The sequence below is a fragment of the Pan paniscus genome, chromosome 20 (assembly GCF_029289425.2).
Source record: "Pan paniscus chromosome 20, NHGRI_mPanPan1-v2.0_pri, whole genome shotgun sequence".
In the NCBI taxonomy this organism is placed as follows: Eukaryota; Metazoa; Chordata; class Mammalia; order Primates; family Hominidae; genus Pan; species Pan paniscus.
In genome coordinates, this window is record NC_073269.2 from 51,619,295 (window position 1) to 51,644,035 (window position 24,741).

The 24,741-nt window shown below is 51.6% G+C and overlaps 2 protein-coding genes and 1 non-coding gene across 8 annotated transcripts in view; 1 reads left to right on the forward strand and 2 right to left on the reverse strand.

Annotated features, from left to right (window-relative positions):
* The window catches only part of ERCC1 (ERCC excision repair 1, endonuclease non-catalytic subunit), a 71,894-nt gene extending 51,241 nt beyond the window's left edge, over positions 1-20,653 (reverse strand). The window contains exon 1 of one of the 4 annotated variants that reach the window (XM_063600399.1): positions 20,292-20,643. The gene's annotated coding sequence lies outside the window, so the exon portion shown is untranslated. Of the gene's footprint in view, positions 1-20,291 lie in introns of all 4 variants that reach the window. The other 3 variants (XM_063600401.1, XM_034945619.3, XM_055102960.2) reach the window with 3 other exon arrangements.
* Positions 9,302-16,764, forward strand: FOSB (FosB proto-oncogene, AP-1 transcription factor subunit). Of its 3 annotated transcripts, XM_055102958.2 has the most exons (5): positions 9,330-10,251; positions 12,168-12,488; positions 12,733-12,840; positions 14,132-14,287; positions 14,428-16,764. In XM_055102958.2, exons 1-5 carry the CDS (start codon positions 10,126-10,128, stop codon positions 14,428-14,430), a joined length of 714 nt encoding a protein of 237 aa, XP_054958933.1. In that variant the 5' UTR covers positions 9,330-10,125; the 3' UTR covers positions 14,431-16,764. The 3 variants fall into 3 exon arrangements, with proteins under 3 accessions (XP_003817573.1, XP_054958933.1, XP_034801507.1); XM_003817525.5 differs by having other exon boundaries at positions 9,302-10,251; positions 14,132-16,764; XM_034945616.3 differs by having other exon boundaries at positions 9,531-12,011; positions 14,132-16,764.
* Positions 20,157-20,243, reverse strand: TRNASTOP-UCA (transfer RNA opal suppressor (anticodon UCA)). Its single transcript has one exon. It is a non-coding gene; the product is annotated as a tRNA-Sec (tRNA).
* Positions 20,654-24,741: the final 4,088 nt, after the last annotated feature.

Below are 24,741 nucleotides of genomic sequence, written 5' to 3' on the forward strand. Positions count from 1 at the left end.
AAAGTGCTGGGATTACAGGCATGAGCCACCGTGCCCGGCCAAGTCAGTGGGTCTTTAGGAGCTCTTTCGTACCGGTGTGACTGTGAGTGAACCTTCGCACACATGTCTGTACGGATATCTAAGAAATTCTTCAAGTAGGCCGGGCACAGTGGTTCAGGCCTGTAGCTTTAGCACTTTGGGAGGCCCAGGTGAGTGGATCGCTTGAGCTCAGGGGTTCGAGAACAGCCTGGGCAACATAGTGAGACTTTGTACCTATAAAAAATATGAAAATTAGCCAGGCATGACAGTGGGCACCTGTAGTCCCAGCTACTACTTGGGGGGCTGAGGCAGGAGGATCCCTTGAGCCTGGGAGGTGGAGGCTGCAGTGAGCTGAGATCAAGCCACTGCACTCCAGCCTGGGCGACAGAGGGAGACCCTGTCTCAAAAAAAAAAAAAAAAAAAGAAAGAAAAGAAAAGAAAAAAAGAAGACATTCTTCAAGTCCACAGCTCTGAGGGTATCACTGTGAGAGCAGGGGTCCTAGCTCTACCCATTTGTGTGTGTGTGGAGATGTGTAAGTCTATGTAGACAAAGGTGTGTGTCATTTACTGTGTTTGGGGTGTGAACACCTATGTGATGTGTTTGCACAACTGCACGTGTTTTGTTCTGTGTGTGTGATCGTGTGTTCAAATAGTCATCTTGTCGCCGGGCGTGGTCACTCATGCCTATAATCCCAGCACTTTGGGAGGCCTAGGCAGGAGGACCATTGAGCCCAGGAGGTCCAGACTGCAGTGAGCCGAGATTGCGCCACTGCACTCCAGCCTAGGCGACAGCAAGACCTTGTCTCAAAACAAAAGCAAAAACAAAAATAAACAAATAGTCATCAGGTGCCTGCACAGACAAAGGTGAAAGGTGTCTGCCTGTTGAGATCTGTGGATAGGGTGTATACGTGGACATCTCAGCCTGTCTACGTGTGTATCTGTCTCTGTCCTCACGGCAAAAGAGAGGTTGGCCGGGTGTGTGGTGGCTCACGCCTGTAATCCCAGCACTTTGGGAGGCTGAGGCGGGCGGATCACCTGAGGTGAGGAGTTCAAAACCAGCCTGGCCAACATGGCGAAACTCTATCTCTTCTAAAAATACAAAAAAATTAACCGGGCGTGGTGGCACACGCTTGTAATCCCAGCTACTCAGGGAGGCTGAGGCATGAGAATTGCTTGACCCCGGGAGGTGGAGGTTGCAGTGAGCCAAGATTGCGCCACTAGACTCCAGCCTGGGCAACAGAACAAGACTCCGTCTCAAAAAAAAAAAAAAAAAAAAAAAAAAAAAAGAGGCTCAGATATGTTTCTGTCTGAGAGTCTGTCAGAGTTTAGGAATTAGTAAATGAATGAATGGTGAAGATCCATTTACTCAACAAACATTTATTTATTTATTTATTTATTGAGACAGAGTCTCGCTCTGTCACCCGGGATAGAGTGCAGTGGCGCAATCTCAGCTCACTGAAGCCTCTGCCTCCTGGGTTTAAGAGAGTCTTGTGCCTCAGCCACCAAGTAGCTGGGATTACAGGTGTGTGCCACTGCGCCCAGCTAATTTTTGTATATTTAGTAGAGATGGGGTTTCACCATGTTGCCCAGGCTGGTCTCGAACTCCTGGCCTGAAGTGATCTGCTCACCTCAGTCTCCCAATATGCTGGGATTACAGGCATGAGCCACCAGCCCTGCCTCATTTATTCTTATATTATATTATATTGTTTTTATTTTAAACTTTTTTGTAGTGACAGGGTCTTACTATGTTGACTGGGCTGGCCTCAAACTTCTGGCCTCAAGTGATTCTCCTGCCTCAGCCTCCCAAAGTGCTGGGATTACAGGCATGAGCCACTGTGCCTGGCTTGAACAAATATTTAATAACCACCTATTGGGTACCAAGTACTATGCTGGGGACAAGGCAGTGACCGGGATGGTTTTGGCCGAGCTTTCACCCAGCTCACAACCCATTGAGGGAGACAAACCTATCCCCAGACAATGATGAGCCCAGATTGGCAGAGTTGGAGGGAGGGACCCCAGGAGAGGGGGCCTTGACTCAGCCTGGAGATCAGGGAGGGCTTCCTGGAGGAGAGGTTATGGGAGTTAAGACCTGGAGGAAAAGACTATGAGCCACAGGAAGCAAAGGGAAGAGTGACCCAGGCAGAGGGAAAAGCACCTGCAGAGGCCTGAAGTCCAGGGAGAGAGGCCAGGCATCTGGAACACAAAGGGGAGAGGAGAGACGAGACTAGGGCACCCTCGGAGCAGGTCGTGCAGGGCCTCAGGAGCCATGGGGAGGAGTATAATGCAGGATGCAGGGATACTGGGAGGGTCAAGCTAACAGTGTCCAATCTGGGTTACTCTGCTTCCCTGAAACTCCAGGGACATCTCCTCCAGGAAGCCCTAGGGATTGCTCAGTGTGGAGCGGCTCAGCCACCCAGTCACACTCACTATTCAATGCTGAGCACCGAGGAGGCAGCCCTTACTAAATCAGCCTGGATTTGCCCTCCCAGAGGTCACAGGCACAACAGTCAAACACACACCCGCACACGCACACTCATGAACATGCCCCTCCCCTCCTCTGGAGCCTCAGAAACCCACAGACCTTGTTCCTCCCAGGGGGTGTCCTTGGAGCCAAAGCTTCTGCACTACCAGGGGGCTTGTTGGAAATGCAAAAGATGGCCGGGCACAGTGGCTCACACCTGTAATCCCAGCAGTTTGGGAAGCTGAGGCAGGCAGATCATTTGAGGTCAGGAGTTCATTTGAGGATGGGAGTTCAAGACCAGCTTGGCCAACATAGCGAAACTCTGTCTCTACTAAAAATACAAAAAAATTAGCCGGGCGTGGTAGCACACGCCTGTAATCCCAGCTACTTGGGAGGCTGAGGCAGGAGAATCTTTTGAACCCGAGAGGTGAAGGCTGCAGTGAGCCAAGGTGGCACCACTGCACTCCAGCCTGGGTGACAGAGTGAGACTCCGTCTTAAAAAAATAATAATAAAATAGGCTGGGCGCGGTGGCTCACGCCTGTAATCCCAGCACTTTGGGAGGCCAAGGTGGGTGGATCACCTGAGGTCAAGAGTTTGAGACCAGCCTGGCCAACGTGGTGAAACCCCATCTCTACTTAAAAAAATACAAAAATTAGGCCGGGCGTGGTGGCTCATGCCTGTAATCCCAGCACTTTGGGAGGCCGAGGCAGGTGGATCACCTGAGGTCAGGAGTTTGAGACCAGCCTGACCAAAATAGTGAAACCCCGTCTCTACTAAAAATACAAAAAAAATTAGCTGGGCATAGTGGCTAACGCCTGTAATCCCAGCTACAGGCTGAGGCAGGAAAATTGCTTGAACCCGGGGGTGCGGAGGTTGCAGTGAGCCAAGATGGCGCCATTGCACTCCAGCCTGGGCAACAACAGTGAAACTCCGTCTCAAAAAAAAAAATACAAAAATTAGCCAGGCATGGTGGCACACACCTGTAATCCCAGCTACTCGGGAGGCTGAGGCAGGAGAATCACTTGAACCCAGGAGGCAGAGGTTGCAGTGAGCTGAGATCGTGCCACTGCACTCCAGCCTGTGTAACAAGAGTGAAATTCCGTTTCAAAATAAAATAAAATAATAAAAATAAAAAGATGACCACAGCAGATCTGCTGGCTCTCCAGGCAATTCGTGATCACCACGAATTGAGAAGCACTGCTCTCAGGCTTAACCCCCCTGTACCTCAGTTTCCTTTTCTGTACAAGGAGATCAAAACAGAATCCATGTAGAGGACTGACATGGAGTGAGGCTTAACCGAGATAATGAGTGTGAAAGTGCTAAGCACAGCTTCCTAAGTGCTTGTTTTCAGCAGCTCCTCTTCCTCCTTTCTATTTTTTTATTTTTATTTTTTTCTGGGGGGGAACAGGGTCTCGCTCTGTTGCCCAGGCTGGAGTATAGTGGCAGAGTCATAGCTCACTGCAACCTCAATCTCTCAGGGCTCAAGTGATGCCCGTGCCTCAGCCTCCTGAGTGGCTGGGACTACAGGTGTGTGCCACCATGCCCAGCTAATTTTTAAATTTCTTGTAGAGGTTGGGGGGGGTCTCACTATGTTGCCCAGGCTGGTCTTGTACTCCTGGCCTCCGGCGATCCTCTTACCTAGGCTTCCCAAAGTGCTGGGATTACAGGCGTGAGCCACCGCGCCCAGCCCTCCTCCTCTGTATTATTACATTTCAGAGCTGGAAAGGAATTTCGAAGACCGCCATCACTCAACCTTCTTGCTCTACAGATGGGGGAACTGAGGAACAGAGGAGCAGAGGTTTGGCCAGAGGAAGGTGGGAAGGACGTGGTGTGGCTGGCCTTCACAGACTCTGCCGGGGGGCTGTTTACAGGATACTCTGAGGAAAGCCAGGATGAGCACTGATACCCACCTCCACCCTGCGGGAGGCAGAAGGCTAAGGCTCCCCCAGCCGTCTCCCCCAAGCAGAGCTGAGCCCTTGGGAGCCAGGGCAGAGGTCCAACCCTCTCCCCCATGCTCAGGTCCTCCTCCTCCTGGAAGCTCTCCTTCCAAGAGGAGCCTCTTATTTTATTTATTATTATTATTATTTTTGAGACAAGGTCTCACTTTGTCACCCAGGCTGGAAGTGCAGTGGCATGATCATGGCTCACTGCAGCCTCGCCCTCCCCAAGCTCAAGTGATCCTCTCACCTCAGCCTCCCAAATAGCTGAGACTACAGGCACACGCCACCACCCCTGGCTAGTTTTTGTATTTTTAGTAGAGATGGGGTCTTGCCATTGTTGTCCAGGCTGGTCTTGAACTCCCGGGCTCAAGTGATCTGCCCACCTTGGCCTCCCAAAGTGCTGGGATTACAGGCATGAGACACTGAGCCTGGCAAGGAATGAGCCTTATGGAGAAGAACTTGATTTACCCACTCCATGCTCTGCGGGCAGGTGTGTCATGTCTGTGAGTGCGGGTGTGTGTGTGTGTGTGTGTGTGTGTGTGTGTGTGTGTGTGTCTCCAGGGCCAATTTCTCCCTTAGGCCCAGGGGCACAGTGCCTAGAGCCCATGATAAATTGAACCGACCCACGGATATGGGTCAGGAGGGTATACATGTATAAAGTTCAGGAAGACTTTGTTTTAGTAACAAAACAAGCATGTACAATCTGTCAGGAGCCTTATGATATCTTCCCACCAGTCTCATGAGTGGGCACTACATCTTGTTCTCCTTTGTCAGGTAGGGAAACTGAGGCCCCAGATGTCCTAGCTCAAGTTCACCAAGCTACTTGGTGATAGAAGCAGAACATAAGCCCAGGCCACCTAGCTTCTGGGTCTGTGATGGTGTGAGGATAAATGCCCAGTGTGTTCGTGAACATGAGCATCCCTGTGTGAATAAATTGACATACATAAACCCATTTAATAAATTTCAAAGCCAGGCGCCGTGGCTTACTCCTGCAATCTCAGCGCTCTGGGAGGCTGAGGTGGGAGGATCGCTTGAAGCCAGGAGTTTGAGATCAGCCTGCAACAAAGTGAGACCCTGACTCTAAAAACATTTTTTGAATAAAAAAATTAGGCTGGACACAGTGGCTCACGCCTGTAATCCCAGCACTTTGGGAGGCCGAGGTGGGTGGATCACTTGAGGTCAGGAGTTTGAGACCAGCCTGGTCAACAGGGTGAAACCCTTTCTCTACTAAAAATACAAAAATTAGCCAGGCGTGATGGCACATGCCTGTAATCCCACCTATTGGGGAGGCTGAGGCTGGAAAATTGCTTGAATCTGGGAGGCAGAGGTTGCAGTGAGCCAAGATCATGCCATTGCACTCCAGCCTGGGCGAAGAAACGAGACTCTGTCTCAAAAAAAAAAAAAAATTAGTCAAGCATGGTGGTACGCACCTGTAGTTGTTAGTTACTTGGGAGGCTGAAGCAGGAGGATTACTTCAGGCCAGGAGTTCGAGGTTACAGTGAACTATGATTGCATCACTGCACTCTAGCCTGGATGACAGAGCAAGATCCTATCTCAAAATAATAATAATAGTTCAAGGAACAGACTTTGAAGCCTGACACCCTGCATGGTGTTATTCCAGCTTTGCTACTTACTTGCTGTTTGACTCTGGGTGAATAACTTAACCTCTCTGGGCTTCTGTTTCCCTTCCTGTAAAATGATCATTTGTACCTCACAGGAGTGTTGTGAGAATTAAATAAGTTAATATAAGCTCTTGGGAAGAATTAGCTCTTGTTATGGTTGTGTGAAGAGCTTTACACGAGTCCCTCTGCAGGATGCATGGTTGTTGGTCTGTGTGTGTGTATATATATGTGTGTGTGTGTGTATGTGTGTATCTATGTGTATATGTGTATATGTGTGTGTTGCTCTCTTGATCTCTGAGTGTTGTGTGTGTGTCAATGTGTGAGATCATACATGCACCTTTAGTAAAGATCTAGGGGTCTCTGTGTGTTTTGGGGGTCTGTACCTGTCCTTGGCTGTACACCTGAACCCTACGTCTTCTTGTGTGTGTAGGGATGTGTGTCATGTGTGTTGATAACCATATGACAGTGTGTGTTTCCACATGCCAGTGTGTGTCTGTGAAGCTGTTTCTATGTGGCTGTGGGTGATTGCCCACGCGTGACCTGGTGAGCGGCTGTGTGGAAGTCTGTGTTGCCTGTGTCGGGTGTGGAGTCTCTGGCCAGTCAGGGTAGGTCTTTGCATGTTTCCTTTATTCCATGGAGGAGGAGATGAGGGGCTTGGATGAGATAGAAGAATGAGGGGTCACTCCCTGTCTGATGCTGGGGCCGAGTCACTGCCTACTAGTGGCTGCTGTGTCATCTCCCAGTCTCTGTCCCTCCCTCCTGGCTGGTGGCAGACAGGGGGCGTGGAGGAACAGGGCAGGGGGTGGGCTTGAGGCTGGACTTTTGTCTGGAAACTTGAACCTCCACCTATGCCCCCCACGTCCCTCTAGTCTTCCACATCTCCCTACACCCTCCCTACTATTGGGGCAGGGAATCAGGACTCCCTGAAAATTAAGAACCATCGCCTTGGTTCTGCCACAGGCTTGCTGTGTAGCCCGGAGACAGGCCCTGCCCCTCTCTCAACCTGTGAAATTCAATGTTTTAAAAGTGCTTCTTCCTCTGTGCTCAGGGCTGGGCCAGGCTGTGCACTGGGAGGGAAGTGCTGGGTTCTCTGAGGTTTGTGAAATAGCTGGTAGCACCCTTCCCAGTGGGTGCTTAAGAGTTGGGGGCTGTAGCATCTGAAATACCCAAGTCAGTGTAGGCATAGTGGCTCATGCCTGTAATCCCAGCACTTTGGGAGACCGAGGCAGGCGGATCACCTGAGGTTGGGAGTTCGAAACCAGCCTGGCCAACATGGTGAAACCCCCATCTCTATTAAAAATACAAAAGTTAGGCCGGGCACAGTGGCTTACGCCTGTAATCCCAGCATTTAAGAAGGCCAAGGCGGGAGGATCACCTGAGTTTGGGAGTTTGAGAGCAGCCTGACCGATATGGAGAAACTCTGTCTCTACTAAAAATACAAAAAAAAACTAGCCAGGCATGGTGGCACATGCCTGTAATCCCAGCTACTCGGGAGGCTGAGGCAGGAGAAGCACTTCAACCCGGGAGGCGGAGGTTGCGGTGAGCCGAGATCGTGCCATTGCACTCCAGCCTGGGCAACAAGAGCAAAACTCTGTCTCAAAAAACAAAACAGAACAAAACAAAAATTAGCCAGGTGTGGTGGCGCACACCTGTAATCCCAGCTACTCGGGAGGCTGAGGCAGGAGAATCACTTGAACCCAGGAGATGTAGGCTGCAGTGAGCCGAGATTGTGCCACTGCCCTCCAGCCTGGGCAACAGAGTGAGACTCTGTCAAAAAAAAAAAAAAAAAAGTCAGATTCATGAACCCCATTTGCTAAGAAGATTTGCTCAGGTAGTCACCTGTACCCCTGTGAGCCAAGATTGCAACAGTACATGCTAAGAGCAGTAAGAAGGAGTTTGTAAAGCTTAGAAAGACCTGACAGGCCAGGCGCTGTGGCTCACGCCTGTAATCTCGACACTTCGGGAGGCCGAGGCAGGCGGATCACCAGGTCAGGAGTTCAAGACCATCCTGACCAATATGGTGAAACCCCGTCTGTACTAAACATATAAAAATTAGCTTGACGTGGTGGCCCGCGCCTATAGTCCAGCAACTCGAGAGGCTAAGGTGAGGCGGAGGTTGCAGTGAGCCGAGATCGCCACTGCACTCCAGCCTGGCGGCAGAGCAAGACTCTGTCTCAAAAAAAAAAAAAAAAAAAAAAAAAAAAGACCTGACAAGTGAAAACTACTAATATTGCCATTATCATTTTAAAAAACCCCAGACACAGGTTTTTCAGGGAGTTTCATCCAACCAGGCGGGTCTCAGAAATCAGAAAAGAAATGGAAAGGGTAGGAAATCTGGAGTTTGACAATTCTGAGTTTGAATTTCTTGTGATGGGATCTTGGGCAAGTCATTTAACCTCCCTGAGTATCATTTTTTTCTTTTATAAAATGAAGATTTTTCTCTCTTAACCTTCCAGAGCTGTTTTAAGGATTACAAATCTTCTACTGAAAGGCGTAGCACAGGAGCTGTGCTTGGCAAGTGCCAAATACAAGGCATTAATTATTATTATTAGAATTAATAATAATATCCCCTCCCTCTTACACATTCTTTGTCTCCGGGTGGATTAAAAGGTGGAAGGAGAGGCTACCAACACCATCAGAAGAGAGGCTTCGCTCTAAGTTTCATTTCCCATCTCCTCCAAATCCGCATCCCTCCCAAACGCCGGACCTGTAAGGCCAGCAGGGTCCAAGACACGCATCCTTTGCCCAGCGGGGAAGATTAAAGCTAAAGCTCAGAGAGGGAAAACATTTCCTAAGCTCGCACAGCGAATCAGGACAGAAACCAGGACGAGCCTCGGAATCCCTCCATTACCTCCACTTTCACCTGAGCATCACAGCCCGCTCGGGACTCAGTTTCCCCACCTACGTGACCACACCACAGTAATCAGGGTCTCCTTTTGGAGATCTGCTCTTCTTCTCGAATGGGGGCGCTGCACCATCGGTAGAACAGGGTGGGTGGGGGCGCCAGAGGTGAAGGGGACCTGCAGGCTGGGGTCTTCCCCGCCCGGGTCAGCGGGGGCCCTGCGGGGCTAGTCTAAGCGCCTATTATTACCAGCCCCCGGGGCGGCGTTGCACTGCGCAGGCGCGGGCGGGGCGCGGGCGCGCGCGCGAGCGAGCGAGGGATTCCCTCTGACGTCATTGCTAGGATACCAAACAAACACTCCGCCGCGCCGGCCGAGCTCCTTATATGGCTAATTGCGTCACAGGAACTCCGGGAAGGCGGGGCCGGGATCCCCTCCCGCCGAGTGGCCCGGAACGCAACTCCCGAGACCCCCAGGGCCCCGAGGGTCATGCAAGTGACCAGATCGAGTCTAGAACAGACCTCTTGCTGGACAGTGCGGGACTCGATTTGGCGGGGCCGGAGATTTGGGGAAGTTTGTCCAGCAAGGGGCGGGTGACGTAAGCAGGGGGGCGGGTCCCGGGCATATAAATACAGGCTGGCGGGTCTGTGCTTCATTCATAAGACTCAGAGCTACGGCCACGGCAGGGACACGCGGAACCAAGACTTGGAAACTTGATTATTGTGGTTCTTCTTGGGGGTTATGAAATTTCGTTAATCTTTTTTTTCCGGGGAGAAAGTTTTTGGAAAGATTCTTCTAGATATTTCTTCATTTTCTTTTGGAGGACCGACTTACTTTTTTCGTCTTCTTTATTACTCCCCTCCCCCCGTGGGACCCGCCGGACGCGTGGAGGAGACCGTAGCTGAAGCTGATTCTGTACAGCGGGACAGCGCTTTCTGCCCCTGGGGAAGCAACCCCTCCCTCGCCCCTGGGTCCTACGGAGCCTGCACTTTCAAGAGGTACAGCGGCATCCTGTGGGGGCCTGGGCACCGCAGGAAGACTGCACAGAAACTTTGCCATTGTTGGAACGGGACGTTGCTCCTTCCCCGAGCTTCCCCGGACAGCGTACTCTGAGGACTCGCTCAGCTCACCCGGGACTCCCACGGCTCACCCCGGACTTGCACCTTACTTCCCCAACCCGGCCATAGCCTTGGCTTCCCGGCGACCTCAGCGTGGTCACAGGGGCCCCCCTGTGCCCAGGGAAATGTTTCAGGCTTTCCCCGGAGACTACGACTCCGGCTCCCGGTGCAGCTCCTCACCCTCTGCCGAGTCTCAATATCTGTCTTCGGTGGACTCCTTCGGCAGTCCACCCACCGCCGCCGCCTCCCAGGTAAGTTTTTGATAGTAGGGGTGCTGCTTTGTAGGTTTTATTTTTTAAGTCAAGGGTGAAAAGAATAACCCCCAACCCCCACATAAAGGCGCATCAGAACCCTAGATCTGAGATGGAAAAGGCTCACAGCGCACTTTGCAAACTGCAAAGAGTCGGGAGATGTTTGCAATTGGTTGCGTGCGTGGAGCGCAAGGAGGGAACGCGGCAGGGAGGGTAGGCTTTGGGGCGGGGTGGGGGTGGGGTGGGTAATGCGCCGCTCAATGCAACGTGTATGCGGTAGTGGGGCTGAGAACTTTGAGCCGGCCCCGGGACTGCCCCCTGCTCGGGTCCCAGACCTGAAGCTAGCGCAGTTAGGCAGGTGGGGGAAATCCCGGGGAAGCTTCCAGTAGTCTCTTTTCCTTTCCTCCTCCTTCGGAGCGCCCACTTCGGTGCCGGGTCACCCTCCACCCATCGGGAAGAGGGGCCTCGAACCCTCAGCCGCGCTGCCTCCGCCTCCTGCGCGGAGACGTAACGGGGGACCCGTGCGTAACGGCTGACGCGCTGGAATCCTCCGTCTGACGCGGGGCACGCACGGCGCGCGGCGCCCCCTTCGTCCGCCCCGCCCCTGACGTCCCGGGAGCGTTCTATTTTGGAACGCCGGGGCCACGTTGCTAAGGGAGGGGGCAGTCCGGCGTTTCGATTGGCCGCCGGGGCGCACGCCTTGGCCAATCAGCTTTCCCTTCCTATTTGTAGGGTGCATTTTCCTTCCCCCCTCTCTGTCCCCGGAACCCGTGGTTCCTTGGCGGCTGGGTCTCTTTTCGGCGCCTCTAGAGGCAGAGGGAGGGGATCCCTGTCGTGACAAGAGCGGCTCTCTGCGACCCAATGGATCTGCGAGGCCCTTGCGGGGATCTGGTCCCTGGGCTCTCAGGAGCAGGGGGTGTCTGCTTGTGTGCCGGCGTTTCTTGGAGAGATACGGTGGCTGTCACCCTCTTCTCCAGGCACACACAGACACATTCCCACTCCCTCTGCTCCTCATGCCCGGTTCCTCCGGTGTGTCCCAAGACAGGACTAGAACCGCGAACCGAAGGGCAACCAGCCAGGTGGTCTCCAGGAGCTCCGCCCCCTCTGGGTTCCCAGGACTCTGATTGGTCGGCGAGCCAGCCCTTCCCTCACCACGCCCCCCGAGAGAGTAGTTAAGCCTTCAGAGCAGTTCCAGGAGTCCATTTACGGGAGGGGGGAGATGAGCGCTGCTGAGGCTTGGGGGCTCAGGTCCCGCACCATTCCCCCTCCGCGACAATCTGAGAGAGCTCCAGTGGTTACTTTTCTCTACCTGTCCGTTCACCCTAAACTGTCACTCGTCAGTCTCACTCTGAAAAGAGACAGTAACTTGAAACGTTGTTCTAAACTCCTAGGCCCGTCCCCCAAACACCCTTTTGACTGGGACCCCCGCCCCTGCATGGGACCTCGCGCAGAGGGGGGTGTGTGTGTGTGTGAGTGTAGAGGAAGGCTTGGCCTAAGGCCTCTCCTTCTCCCTCCCCTTGCCTCTGGGGTGGGGGTGGGGTGTTGTGGCTGTGTGTGTGGCTGTGGCTCCGTCCCGGGGGTTCTGTCACCCGGCTGTGTCCAGCCTCCTCTCCACCCCCCACACCTAAGAGTCACCAACCCGGGGTGTGATTCACCACCCGCTGGAACCGTGCAACCTTTCCCCGAGGAAGAAGGAGGAGGTAGAAGCCAGTTGAGCAGAAATCCTCTCATTAACCACTGCGTCACGGTGTAGTGGAAGGGTGGGTGTTGTGGCTTTTTCCCTGTGACACATACATCCACACTCGCTCACCCTGTGCTCACTCACGGGGTCGGTGTGTGTTATGTGTGTTGGGTGTGTGTGTGTCGGTGTCTTTGTTTGTGTGTCTACGCCTGTGTGTGTATGTGTCACCCCGTAGGAGTGCGCCGGTCTCGGGGAAATGCCCGGTTCCTTCGTGCCCACGGTCACCGCGATCACAACCAGCCAGGACCTCCAGTGGCTTGTGCAACCCACCCTCATCTCTTCCATGGCCCAGTCCCAGGGGCAGCCACTGGCCTCCCAGCCCCCGGTCGTCGACCCCTACGATATGCCGGGAACCAGCTACTCCACACCAGGCATGAGTGGCTACAGCAGTGGCGGAGCGAGTGGCAGTGGTGGGCCTTCCACCAGCGGAACTACCAGTGGGCCTGGGCCTGCCCGCCCAGCCCGAGCCCGGCCTAGGAGACCCCGAGAGGAGACGGTGAGTAAGGGACATCAGAACTTGGCCTGGGTAGGGGGAAGCAAGAGAGGCAGGAAGTTTCTTACGAATGGAGGGGGGCTCCACTAAGGCCTCAGTGTTACAGAAACCCCAAGATCCTTGCTACACGAGCGAGGACTGGAGGCTTGTTTTTTGGCTCTTGGGGGTTCTGAAAGAAGTAGAGGTTCGGGATGGGTGGAGGAGTGCTGTATCCCCAAATCTCATGGCCTCTATCTCCCTGACTCAGCTCACCCCAGAGGAAGAGGAGAAGCGAAGGGTGCGCCGGGAACGAAATAAACTAGCAGCAGCTAAATGCAGGAACCGGCGGAGGGAGCTGACCGACCGACTCCAGGCGGTGAGGACAGGCCCTGGGGTGGGAGAGGGGATGCTGAGGGGAGCTCTCTCCCCATTCTCTGCCCCCTCTCCACCTGTACCCTTATCCTGGGTTGAGAACTAGACGTTCCACACATGGAACTAGGTACTGCTGTGGCCAGACTGGGTAGCCCCGGTACCCAGGTCTGTGTGGTAGCACAAACACAGACCCCCATGGACTTAAGTCAACTCCTGGTCCCCCCCATTTCCTGACCCCACGGACTACTCTCCTAGTCTTCATTTCATCCCGAGGGGCCACATGGGGCCCTTGAGGAGAGGGGCGCTCCCATCATTTCTCCCATCTGGTCTTCAGCAAGTAACAACCCATTTTGCCTCAGTTTCTCCATCTCTGCAAACCCTCATCAAATCTCCTGGGCTCTTTCTACCCTTAACACTCTGGAAAGCCTGTGAAATGAAATTATTCCACCTCCTGCCCTAGCCACCCACAGCTCTCCTGGTGCTGGTGGCATCCCCCAAAACCCACTCCCTTCCTACGTCCTCCCTTGGTCTGAGAGTTCCCTGCTGTATGCCTGCAGGGTGAGCTGTTACTCCTTGAGGGAACAAGGGAATTGTCAACTTTCCTTCTCTACTTTATCTCTTCCCCGGGAGGTAGAGAGGCAGGGGTAATAGAAGGGAACACATTAAAAACACATAACAGTGGCTCATGCGTGTGATCCCAGCACTTTGAGAGGCCAAGGCAGGAGGATTGCTTGAGCCCAGGAGTTTGAGACCAGCCTGGGAAACATAGGGAGGACTTGTCTCTACCAAAAAAAAAAAAAAAAAAAAAAAAAATAATTAGTTGGTCATGGTGGTGCACACCACTGTGGTCCCAGCTACTATGGAGGCTTTAGTGGGAGGATCGCTTGAGCCGAGGAGGTCCAGGCTGCAGTGAGCCATGATTGCACTATTGCACTCCAGCCTGGGGGACAGAGCGAGACTCTGTCTCAAAAGCAAAACAAAACCAACCACATAACGATTGTTCATTCATTCAACAAACCTCTGAGTGCCTCCTGCACACCAGAAACTTCCCCATAAACCTGGCCCCTTCTGTACCATCCTTTGGACAGATGGGGGAAACTGAGGCTCCTGGAAGGCAAGACCCTTGCCCCAACTCCCATGGCCACCAGGACTCCATCTCAGGAGGTGTTTTTTCTCAGCCCGGGGCTGCCTTCCAGCAGCAAGTCCAAGGGAGCCATGACCCGAGTTTCCCGGTCACTGACATGCTTTTTTCTCCTTCCTCTCTCTCTTCTGTGACCTGGCCTCCCTGGCCTCAGGAGACAGATCAGTTGGAGGAAGAAAAAGCAGAGCTGGAGTCGGAGATCGCCGAGCTCCAAAAGGAGAAGGAACGTCTGGAGTTTGTGCTGGTGGCCCACAAACCGGGCTGCAAGATCCCCTACGAAGAGGGGCCCGGGCCGGGCCCGCTGGCGGAGGTGAGAGATTTGCCGGGCTCAGCACCGGCTAAGGAAGATGGCTTCAGCTGGCTGCTGCCGCCCCCGCCACCACCGCCCCTGCCCTTCCAGACCAGCCAAGACGCACCCCCCAACCTGACGGCTTCTCTCTTTACACACAGTGAAGTTCAAGTCCTCGGCGACCCCTTCCCCGTTGTTAACCCTTCGTACACTTCTTCGTTTGTCCTCACCTGCCCGGAGGTCTCCGCGTTCGCCGGCGCCCAACGCACCAGCGGCAGTGACCAGCCTTCCGATCCCCTGAACTCGCCCTCCCTCCTCGCTCTGTGAACTCTTTAGACACACAAAACAAACAAACACATGGGGGAGAGAGACTTGGAAGAGGAGGAGGAGGAGGAGGAGAAGGAGGAGAGAGAGGGGAAGAGACAAAGTGGGTGTGTGGCCTCCCTGGCTCCTCCGTCTGACCCTCTGCAGCCACTGCGCCACTGCCATCGGACAGGAGGATTCCTTGTGTTTTGTCCTGCCTCTTGTTTCTGTGCCCCGGCGAGGCCGGAGAGCTGGTGACTTTGGGGACAGGGGGTGGGAAGGGGATGGACACCCCCAGCTGACTGTTGGCTCTCTGACGTCAACCCAAGCTCTGGGGATGGGTGGGGAGGGGGGTGGGGTGACGCCCACCTTCGGGCAGTCCTGTGTGAGGATGAAGGGACGGGGGTGGGAGGTAGGCTGTGGGGTGGGCTGGAGTCCTCTCCAGAGAGGCTCAACAAGGAAAAATGCCACTCCCTACCCAATGTCTCCCACACCCACCCTTTTTTTGGGGTGCCTAGGTTGGTTTCCCCTGCACTTCCGACCTTAGCTTATCGATCCCACATTTCCATGGTGTGAGATCCTCTTTACTCTGGGCAGAAGTGAGCCCCCCCTTAAAGGGAATTCGATGCCCCCCCTAGAATAATCTCATCCCCCCACCCGACTTCTTTTGAAATGTGAACGTCCTTCCTTGACTGTCTAGCCACTCCCTCCCAGAAAAACTGGCTCTGATTGGAATTTCTGGCCTCCTAAGGCTCCCCACCCCGAAATCAGCCCCCAGCCTTGTTTCTGATGACAGTGTTATCCCAAGACCCTGCCCCCTGCCAGCCGACCCTCCTGGCCTTCCTCGTTGGGCCGCTCTGATTTCAGGCAGCAGGGGGTGCTGTGATGCCGTCCTGCTGGAGTGATTTATACTGTGAAATGAGTTGGCCAGATTGTGGGGTGCAGCTGGGTGGGGCAGCACACCTCTGGAGGGATAATGTCCCCACTCCCGAAAGCCTTTCCTCGGTCTCCCTTCCGTCCATCCCCCTTCTTCCTCCCCTCAACAGTGAGTTAGACTCAAGGGGGTGACAGAACCGAGAAGGGGGTGACAGTCCTCCATCCACGTGGCCTCTCTCTCTCTCCTCAGGACCCTCAGCCCTGGCCTTTTTCTTTAAGGTCCCCCGACCAATCCCCAGCCTAGGACGCCAACTTCTCCCACCCCTTGGCCCCTCACATCCTCTCTAGGAAGGGAGTGAGGGGCTGTGACATTTTTCCGGAGAAGATTTCAGAGCTGAGGCTTTGGTACCCCCAAACCCCCAATATTTTTGGACTGGCAGACTCAAGGGGCTGGAATCTCATGATTCCATGCCCGAGTCCGCCCAGCCCCGACCATGGTTTTGGCTCTCCCACCCCGCCGTTCCCTGCGCTTCATCTCATGAGGATTTCTTTATGAGGCAAATTTATATTTTTTAATATCGGGGGGTGGACCACGCCGCCCTCCATCCGTGCTGCATGAAAAACATTCCACGTGCCCCTTGTCGCGCGTCTCCCGTCCTGATCCCAGACCCATTCCTTAGCTATTTATCCCTTTCCTGGTTTCCGAAAGGCAATTATATCTATTATGTATAAGTAAATATATTATATATGGATGTGTGTGTGTGCGTGCGCGTGAGTGTGTGAGCGCTTCTGCAGCCTCGGCCTAGGTCACGTTGGCCCTCAAAGCGAGCCCTTGAATTGGAAACTGCTTCTAGAAACTCTGGCTCAGCCTGTCTCGGGCTGACCCTTTTCTGATCGTCTCGGCCCCTCTGATTGTTCCCGATGGTCTCTCTCCCTCTGTCTTTTCTCCTCCGCCTGTGTCCATCTGACCGTTTTCACTTGTCTCCTTTCTGACTGTCCCTGCCAATGCTCCAGCTGTCGTCTGACTCTGGGTTCGTTGGGGACATGAGATTTTATTTTTTGTGAGTGAGCCTGAGGGATCGTAGATTTTTACAATCTGTATCTTTGAGAATTCTGGGTGCGAGTGTGAGAGTGTGAGCAGGGCTTGCTCCTGCCAACCACAATTCAATGAATCCCCGAACCCCCTACCCCATGCTGTACTTGTGGTTCTCTTTTTGTATTTTGCACCTGACCCTGGGGGGCTGGGGCAGATTGGCGATGCGCCGTCCCCTCTCCCCTTGGTTCTGCACTGTTGCCAATAAAAAGCTCTTAAAAACGCATTCGCCAGGCTACAGTGTTTATTTCCTCCTAACACCCATTGCCTGGCTTCCTTTTAGTAAGAGAGGATGAGGTTAGATTGTCGAAGGACTACACACACAGAGAGATCATACACCCATGCACACACACACACACCTATGCAGGAACTCCTTCTAGTCAATGGGTCTACAGCGGGATAAAAGGAAGGCAGACAGTCAGGAGGACTTCCTGTACTCACAGGCAGTGCCTCCTACTAGAAAAAGTAAGGGGCCACAGCCGGGCGCAGTGGCTCGCGCCTGTAATCCCAGCATTTTGGGAGGCCAAGATGGGTGGATCACTTGAGGTCAGGAGTTTGAGACCAGCCTTGCCAAGATGGTGAAACCCTGTCTCTACAAAAAATACAAAAATTAGCCTGGTGTGGTCGAGCACACCTGTAATCCCAGGCTACTTGGGAGGTTGAGGCAGGAGAATCACTTTAACTTAGGAGGCAGAGGTTGCAGTGACACAAGATTGCACCACTGCACTCCAGCCTGGGTGACAGAGTGAAACTGTCAAAAAAAAGAAAAAAAAAAAGTAAGGGGTCAGAAGGTTAGCCTGCAGGTGTGGGATCACAGAGGTCTCCTAGTGATGGAGCTTGCATGCTCTATGGGTTAAAAACAAACGCTAAGGAGATAAACTATACACAGAAGAAGCTTAATGGGCTTGCACTTGTAATCCCAGCTCTTTCGGAGGCCGAGGTAGGAGGCTAGGAGTTCGAGACCAGCCTGGGGCAACATAGTGAGACACCCCCCACCCCAACCCATCTCACTATGTTGAGAGAAAAAAAAAAAGAGGATCTTGAGAAACTTGCACAGCAAACTACTAAAGACCACTCAGGCCAGGAATGAGGCGTCATCTTGGATTTTTTACAAACTACAACTACAAAAAACGATTATTTTACACTGAAGATGTGTTTCCTTTTGTTTTCCATATGACCACTATTGGGGCCAACCCAAGACTGACCGAAGCAAATATATGACCATTTTTTTTTTTTTTTTTTACACATAGAGTGGAGCCATCCCCATTGCAAAATCCTAGCCGTCTCTTATTTGCATAACCGCAAGTCCTCTGGGAATTGAGGTGAGGGTCCAGGGGTCGCTCAGATGCTTTGGTAAATCAATAAGCAAGGGAATTTGTCATGGTGGAATCCATTTATTAATTCACTCAAAAAAATGTGCTAAGCACCTACCCAACTGTGCTGGGAGTTGGGGGCACTATAGGGACTGAGCCTCAGGTCTTGCCCTCCTGGGGCTCACAGTCCATTGGGGGACACACACCATTGCCAGTCAGGGACAACCTAAAGTGGATTGGGTTTGGGAAGCCCATGGGGCTAGGGAAGCACAGCAGGGACACCTAGCTTGGACTGGGAGTTGGGAAAAACTTCCTGGCGGAGGGGACAGCTGAGCTGAGTCCTAGAGGAGGATAGAGAGTATAGAAAGAACTAGAAAAAGGCCGAGGCCAAGAAAATAGCACAGCCAAAGATCTGTTGGTGGGGAGAAGGCTTGATACGTTGAGAATGCTTAGAGGGTCGGGTGCGATGGCTCATGCCTGTAATCCCAGCACTTTGGGAGGCCGAGGTGGGTGGATCACCTGAGGTCAGGCATTCAAGACCAGTCTGGCCAACGTGGCGAAACCCCGTCTCTACCAAAAAAAAAAAAAAAAAATAGCCAGGCATGGTGGTGGGCACCTGTGATCCCAGCTACTCGGGAGGCTGAGGCGGGAGAATCGCTTGAACCTGGAAAGTGGACATTGCAGTGAGCTGAGATTGTGCCACTGCACTCCAGCCTGGGCAACAGAGCGAGACTCTGTCTCAAAAAAAAAAAAAAGAAAGAAAGAAAAAGAGAAAACTTAGAGATTCGTGGAGACTGGAACCACGGGTGTGGAGAGAGGGGTTAGTAGAGACCAGATTCTGCAGGTATTATAATGACATTCCCAGGCTAAGGAGTTTAGATCTTTTCTTCAGGGCACTGGGGAGCTATTGCAGGTTTTGAACACGAGAGGGGCAGGGGCAGGTTTGTGATTTAGGAAAGACCCCTCTGGCCCCAGACTGAGCGTGACTGGAAGGGAGAGGAGTGAGACTGAGCAGGAGACCAGGGAGGAAGTGGGGTGGGGACCCTGCAGGGTGGGGTGAGGAGGAGTCCAGAACAGGGCCAGGGACATGGGACAGAGAGGAGGGGAAGGATTCAGGAGACACTCGGGAGGCAGGACAGTTGGGCTTGGTGAGCAGCCGGCTTGGGAAGGAAAATACAGGGCAGTAATAAATAGCATGGTTCAAGTGGTCTGAGTGAGGCTGGGAGTGGTGGCACGCACCTATGGTCCCAGCTACTCAGGAGGCTGAGGTGGCAGGATTGCTTGAGCCTGGAAGTTTGAGGCTGCAGTGAGCTATGATCGTACCGCTGCACTCCACTTTCGGTGACAGAGTAAGACCCTGTCTCAAAAAAAAAAGGAAAAAAAAAAAAAAAAAAAAGACACTGCCTATGAGTTAACCCTGCTCTACAAGGAGCAGTTTTTAAAGTAAAATTAAAAAAAAAAAAAAAAAGAAAGAAAGAAAGAAAGAAAGAGAGAGAAAAAAGAAAAAAGGCTGGGTTGCCTTGGACAAGAGACTTCATCTCCCTGAGCCTCCATTTCCTCATCTGTAGAATGGGGGCTGTTAAGAGGAGTTGCAAGGCTTGTGCATGCCAGCAGTAAGTGCAGAGTGACGGTGCAATTATCATTACCCCCATCATCTTTATTGGGGTCACCCTGATCCCTCGATATCCCATAATATTCACCCCCATCCTTCAAGTGTCTGCCCTAACGTTCCCGTGACACCCGAACAGCTCAGCTCTCCTTATGAGAGGGCCTCACTTTTCTATTTCCTTTGCAGCCGTTATCCCCTTTGTAGTTGTTAATTAAGTGTATAATTACATGATGGCTTAATGTTTGTCTCCCCCACTGGGCTGACTGCACCAGGAGACCAAGGCCAGGGCTGTCACCACCGCTGCGTCCTCAGCAAATGCTTGTTTGATGAGTGAATGACAGATGAACAAATGGGCAAGTATTTGACTGATTAATCACTGCATGCGTGATTAAATAAATGAGTGAGCAAACGACTGAATGAGTAAGCAATTGAAGGGGAGAGATCTAGGATGATTTCCAAACTGCCAATATCCCAGAACTGGGTAGATGACTTTTTCTCCATCTTTTGGAGTGGTTTTTTATACTCCGGAGGGGGAAATAAGTAACGACAATCAGAGATCGGAGTGACAGAGAATGATAGTTTGCGATGCGGAAAGCCGCAGCGACCTCTCCAGGTGCAGGCTGGAGGAGCGCTTCCCGGGCAACAAGCAAAATAAGTCCAGTTCGACAAAGAAAAGTTAAGACGCTTAGCCACTACCGCCCGAAAGGTGGAATTGAACCACTCTGTCGCTAGACAGCTACAGGTTTGAAGCCTGCACCCCAGACCACTGAGGATCATCCGGGCAGAAGAACTTTATTCCCGCGCAGCTATATAAGGATCGCAAAAGCTTACCTTTTAGAGTTATGGTCGCGTCCTTTGGAAAGCTGTGAGATGGTTGACTTCAAGGGCTATAAATTCTCCCCACTCATTTATCATGAGCGATGTCCTTGTAAAATGTTGCCTTCACTTCATATAGTATGAATCATCCTCGCTCCCAAAACCGTCTCATTTACATAGCGCCACGCATTCTGGGAAGCAGCGTTTGAGCACCTGGCAAGCTGTTAAAGGGCCCAGGACCCCCTTTTTCCAAAATGAAAAGTCAGCTTTTTAAGAGAAGAGATTCATGATTCGGCATTCAGAAGCGCCTTCTCGGAAAATTCCGAATTCTCCTTCTGCGGAGGAGTGGTGAGTGGGTTCCTGTTAGAGTCTGATTCACCCTGGCCCCAAAGGCTCTGAGCAGGCGGCTATAGGGCTGGTGCGACACCTGCTGTTCTTTTGTGGAATTGCGTAGGCCGATGGAGCCCCGCGTTCATTCAAACGTTTATTGAGCGTCTACTGAGTCCCAGGAACTGTCTCGGGGCTGGTGACGACAGACATCCTGTCCCGATTGAGTTTAAACACTAGACATAACCAATTTCTGCACTTGCGTTTTATGATTGGAGAAACTGAGACAGACTCAGAAACGGATAGTACCATATTCCGGTTAAAACAGCCCATCCACTTAGGCAAATCGAACTTGTGTTACAATTTTTATTACAAAAAAGGTGATTCTTTTTTCTTAAATTTTTATATATTTAGGAGGTACAGGTGCCGATTTCTACATGCATATGTTGATTGCATCGTGGTGAAATCTGGGCTTTTAGGTGTACTCATCACGAAAAATTATTCAATATTCTAAGTCAGTGATTCTTTGACAATACCATTCTCCTGCGTGAAACTCTCCCATGACTTCCATTTCAGAGTAAAAGTCAAAGTTCTCACCCTGCTTTACAAATCCCTGTAATCCAGCCCCTTTGGTCCCTCTGACCCTGTCTCACATACTCCTCTTCCCTTGGATATTATTGGATTTAGGCACACAGATGTCTTGCTGCACACATGGATCATGCTACCACCACAGGGACTTTGTGCTTGCCGATCCCCTAGCCTGGATCTCCTCTTCACATGTTGCCATGGCTCATCGCCTCCCTTCACTCTGTCATCTGATCAAATGTCAATACCAAAAACTCACTGAGTGACCAGCACTCAGTGGGGCCTTCCCTGACCACCCAGTTTAAAATAGCGAGTGGCGGCCGGACGCGGCAGCTCACGCCTGTAACCCCAGCACTTTGGGATGCCAAAGCGGGTGGATCACGAGATCAGGAGATGGAGACCATCCTGGCTAACACGGTGAAACCTCGTCTCTACTAAAAATACAAAACATTAGCTGGGCGTGGTGGCGGGCGCCTGTAGTCCCAGCTATTCGGGAGCCTGAGGCAGGAGAATGGAGTGAACCCGGGAGGCGGAGCTTGCAGTGAGCTGAGATTGCGCCACTGCACTCCAGCCTGGGGGACAGAGCGAGGCTCCGTCTCAATAAATAATAAATAAATAAAATAGCTAGTGGCTGGGATCGGTGGCTCAGGGCCTGTAATCCCAGAACTTTGGGAGGCCGAGGCGGGTGGATCACCTGAGGTCAGGAGTTCGAGACCAGCCTGGCCAACATGGTGAAACCCCGTCTCCACTAATGATACAAAAATTAGTCAGGCATAGTGGCTCACGCCTGTAATCCCAGCTACTCGGGAGTTTGAGGCAGGAGAACCGCTTGAACCCGGGAAGCAGAGGTTGCAGTGAGCTGAGATTGTGCCATTGTACTCCAGCCTTGGTGAAAAGAGCAAAACTCCATCTCCAAATAAAAGTAATAATAATAATAAATAAAATAAAAATTTTTAAAAAGCGAGCTCTGTCACTCTATCCCCTTACCCTGCTAGACATTTCCCCACCACTCTGATCACCACCTGCCATTTTCTGTGTCTATTTGCTTACCGTCTGTCTGCTTCTGTAGAATATCAGCACCATGAAACTATGCACTTTATTTTTGATCATTGCTGTATCTCTAGTGCCTAAAAAGTGCTTGAGAACATAGCAGATGTTCAGTAAATGTTTGTGGAATGAATAAAAGAATATCATCACTGTCTTTTTTTCATTCTTCTTCCAGCCAGGATCTTACTTTGTCACCCAGGCTGGAATGCAGTGGCGCAAAAACGGCTCACTGCAGCCTCGACCTCCCAAGCTCAAGTGATCCTCTTGCCTCAGCCTCCCTGGGATGACAGGCATATGCCATCACGCCCAGCTAATTTTAATTTTTTTTTGTAGAAACAGGGGCCTCACTTTGTTGCCCAGACTGGCCTCGAACTCCTGGCCTCAAGTGATGCTTCTGCCTTGGGCTCCTAAAGTGCTGGAATTTCACGCGTGAGCCACAGCACCTGGCCTCACTATCCTTCTTTCAGCCTCAGTTTTCGCATTTGTATAACCAGACTAGTACAACTGATCTCACTGGAGAAATCATGATATAAAATTCTGACACTGGATGAGGCAACTGGGAGGAGCTCAGTAAAGGCTGTTTCTGCTGGGCACAGTGGCTCACACATGTAATCCCAGCACTTTGGGAGGCCGAGGTGGGTGGATCACAGGAGATTAGAAGTTCCAGACCAGCTGGCAAGCATGGTAAAACCCCGTCTCTACTAACAATTCAAAAAGTAGCCAGGCATGGTGGCTCACACCTGTGATCCCAGCTACTCGGGAGGCTAAGGCGGGAGAATCCCTTGAACCCAGGAGGCTGAGGTTGCAGTGAGCCAAGATTGTGCCACTGCACTCCATCCTGGGTGACAGAGCAAGACTCGGTCAAAAAAAAAAAAAAAATTTTTTTTTTTTGGCTGGAATTACAGGCGCCTGCCCCCACACCTGGCTAATTTTTGTTTTTTGTTTTTTTAGGAGAGACGGGGTTTCACCATGTTCACCAGACTGGTCTTGAACTCCTGACCTCAGGTAATCCAACTGCCTCAGCTTCCCAAAGTGCTGAGATTACAGGCGGGAGCCACTACACCTGGCCAATAAAGGCCGTTTCAGTCTTCAATCTGTTTTGAGCTTGGAGGCTTTAGTCATTCCCAGACCCAAAATCTCAATCAGACCCTCTTCCACCACTTTTTGTGATAGATAATAAACATTTTGTCTTATGGGAAGTTTAACTAAGAGTATCTTTAGAAAGTTTTGGACAGGCGCTGTAATCCCAGCACTTTGGAGGCCGAGATGAGTGGATAGCTTGAGCCCAGGAGTTAGAGACAAGCCTGGGCAACATAGTGAGACTCTGTCTCAAAAAAAAAAGAAAGAAAGAAAGAAAAGAAAAAAAGAAAAAAAAAAGTATTCCCTCTGCTCGGCAAATCCAGATTCAAGATATATCCCCTAAACCCTCTTTGTTTTAATTAGATAGTTGCTGCTAGGCACCTCTGTATACAAATTCTGAGGATGTAAGGACTCCTTGGAACACCGTTATCTGTCTCCTAATATGTGACATGTGTATGACGAACAAGTGAGGTTTTTTTTGTTTTTTGTTTTGTTTTGTTTTTTGTTTTGAGACGCAGTCTCGCTCTGTCGCCCAGGCTGGAGTGTAGTGGCGTGATCTCGGCTCACTGCAAGCTCTGCCTCCCAGGTTCACGCCATTCTCCTGCCTCAGCCTCCCTAGTAGCTGGAACTACAGGCGCCCGCCACCACTCCCGGCTAATTTTTTTGTATTTTTAGTAGAGACGGGGTTTCACCATGTTAGCCAGGATGGTCTCGATCTCCTGACCTCATGATCTGCCCGCCTCGGCCTCCCAAAGTGCTGGGATTACAGGCGTAAGCCACCGCGCCCGGCTTTTTTTTGAGATGGAGTTTCCCTCTTGTTGCTCAGGCTGGAGTGCAGTGGTGTGATCTCGGCTCACTGCAACTTCCGCCTCCCGGGTTCAAGCGATTTTCCTGCCTCAGCCTCCCAAGTAGCTGGGATTACAGGCATGCACCACCACGCCCGGCTAATTTTGTATTTTTAGTAGAGACATGGTTTCTCCATGTTGGTCAGGCTGGTCTCCAACTCCCGACCTCAGGTGATCCACCTGCCTTGGCCTCCTAAAGTGCTGAAATTACAGGTGTGAGCCACTGCGCCTGGCTGCACAAACATTTTAAACGTCAATATTTTTGTGTTTATTTTTACTATTGTCTTCTATTTCTGGCAAGCAATACTGGTTTCTGGTGGCAAGGTAACCTTTCTTCTTAAAATACATTTGTTATTATATTATTAAATATTAAACCAATTTTCAAGAAAAATATTAGATAAATAGCAGAACAGGTTGTAGAAAGATGAAGGTCATGTGGGGAATGACTGAGGTTTGGGAAACAATATTATAACTGCTTACTGTGCATTTATTATATGCCAGGCCCAATGCCAAGGGCTTTACATGTAGGTGTAGTTATGGTTGACAGTTTTCTTCTTTTTCTTTTCTTTTTTTTTGAAACA

Bases quoted from the DNA above. Each gene is read 5' to 3' on its own strand.
- FOSB (XM_003817525.5), top strand. From the start codon at position 10,126: ATGTTTCAGGCTTTCCCCGGAGACTACGACTCCGGCTCCCGGTGCAGC. The intron at 12,489-12,732 runs GTGAGTAAGGGA...TCCCTGACTCAG, and splicing joins GGAGACCCCGAGAGGAGACG to CTCACCCCAGAGGAAGAGGA. The intron at 12,841-14,131 runs GTGAGGACAGGC...CCCTGGCCTCAG, and splicing joins TGACCGACCGACTCCAGGCG to GAGACAGATCAGTTGGAGGA.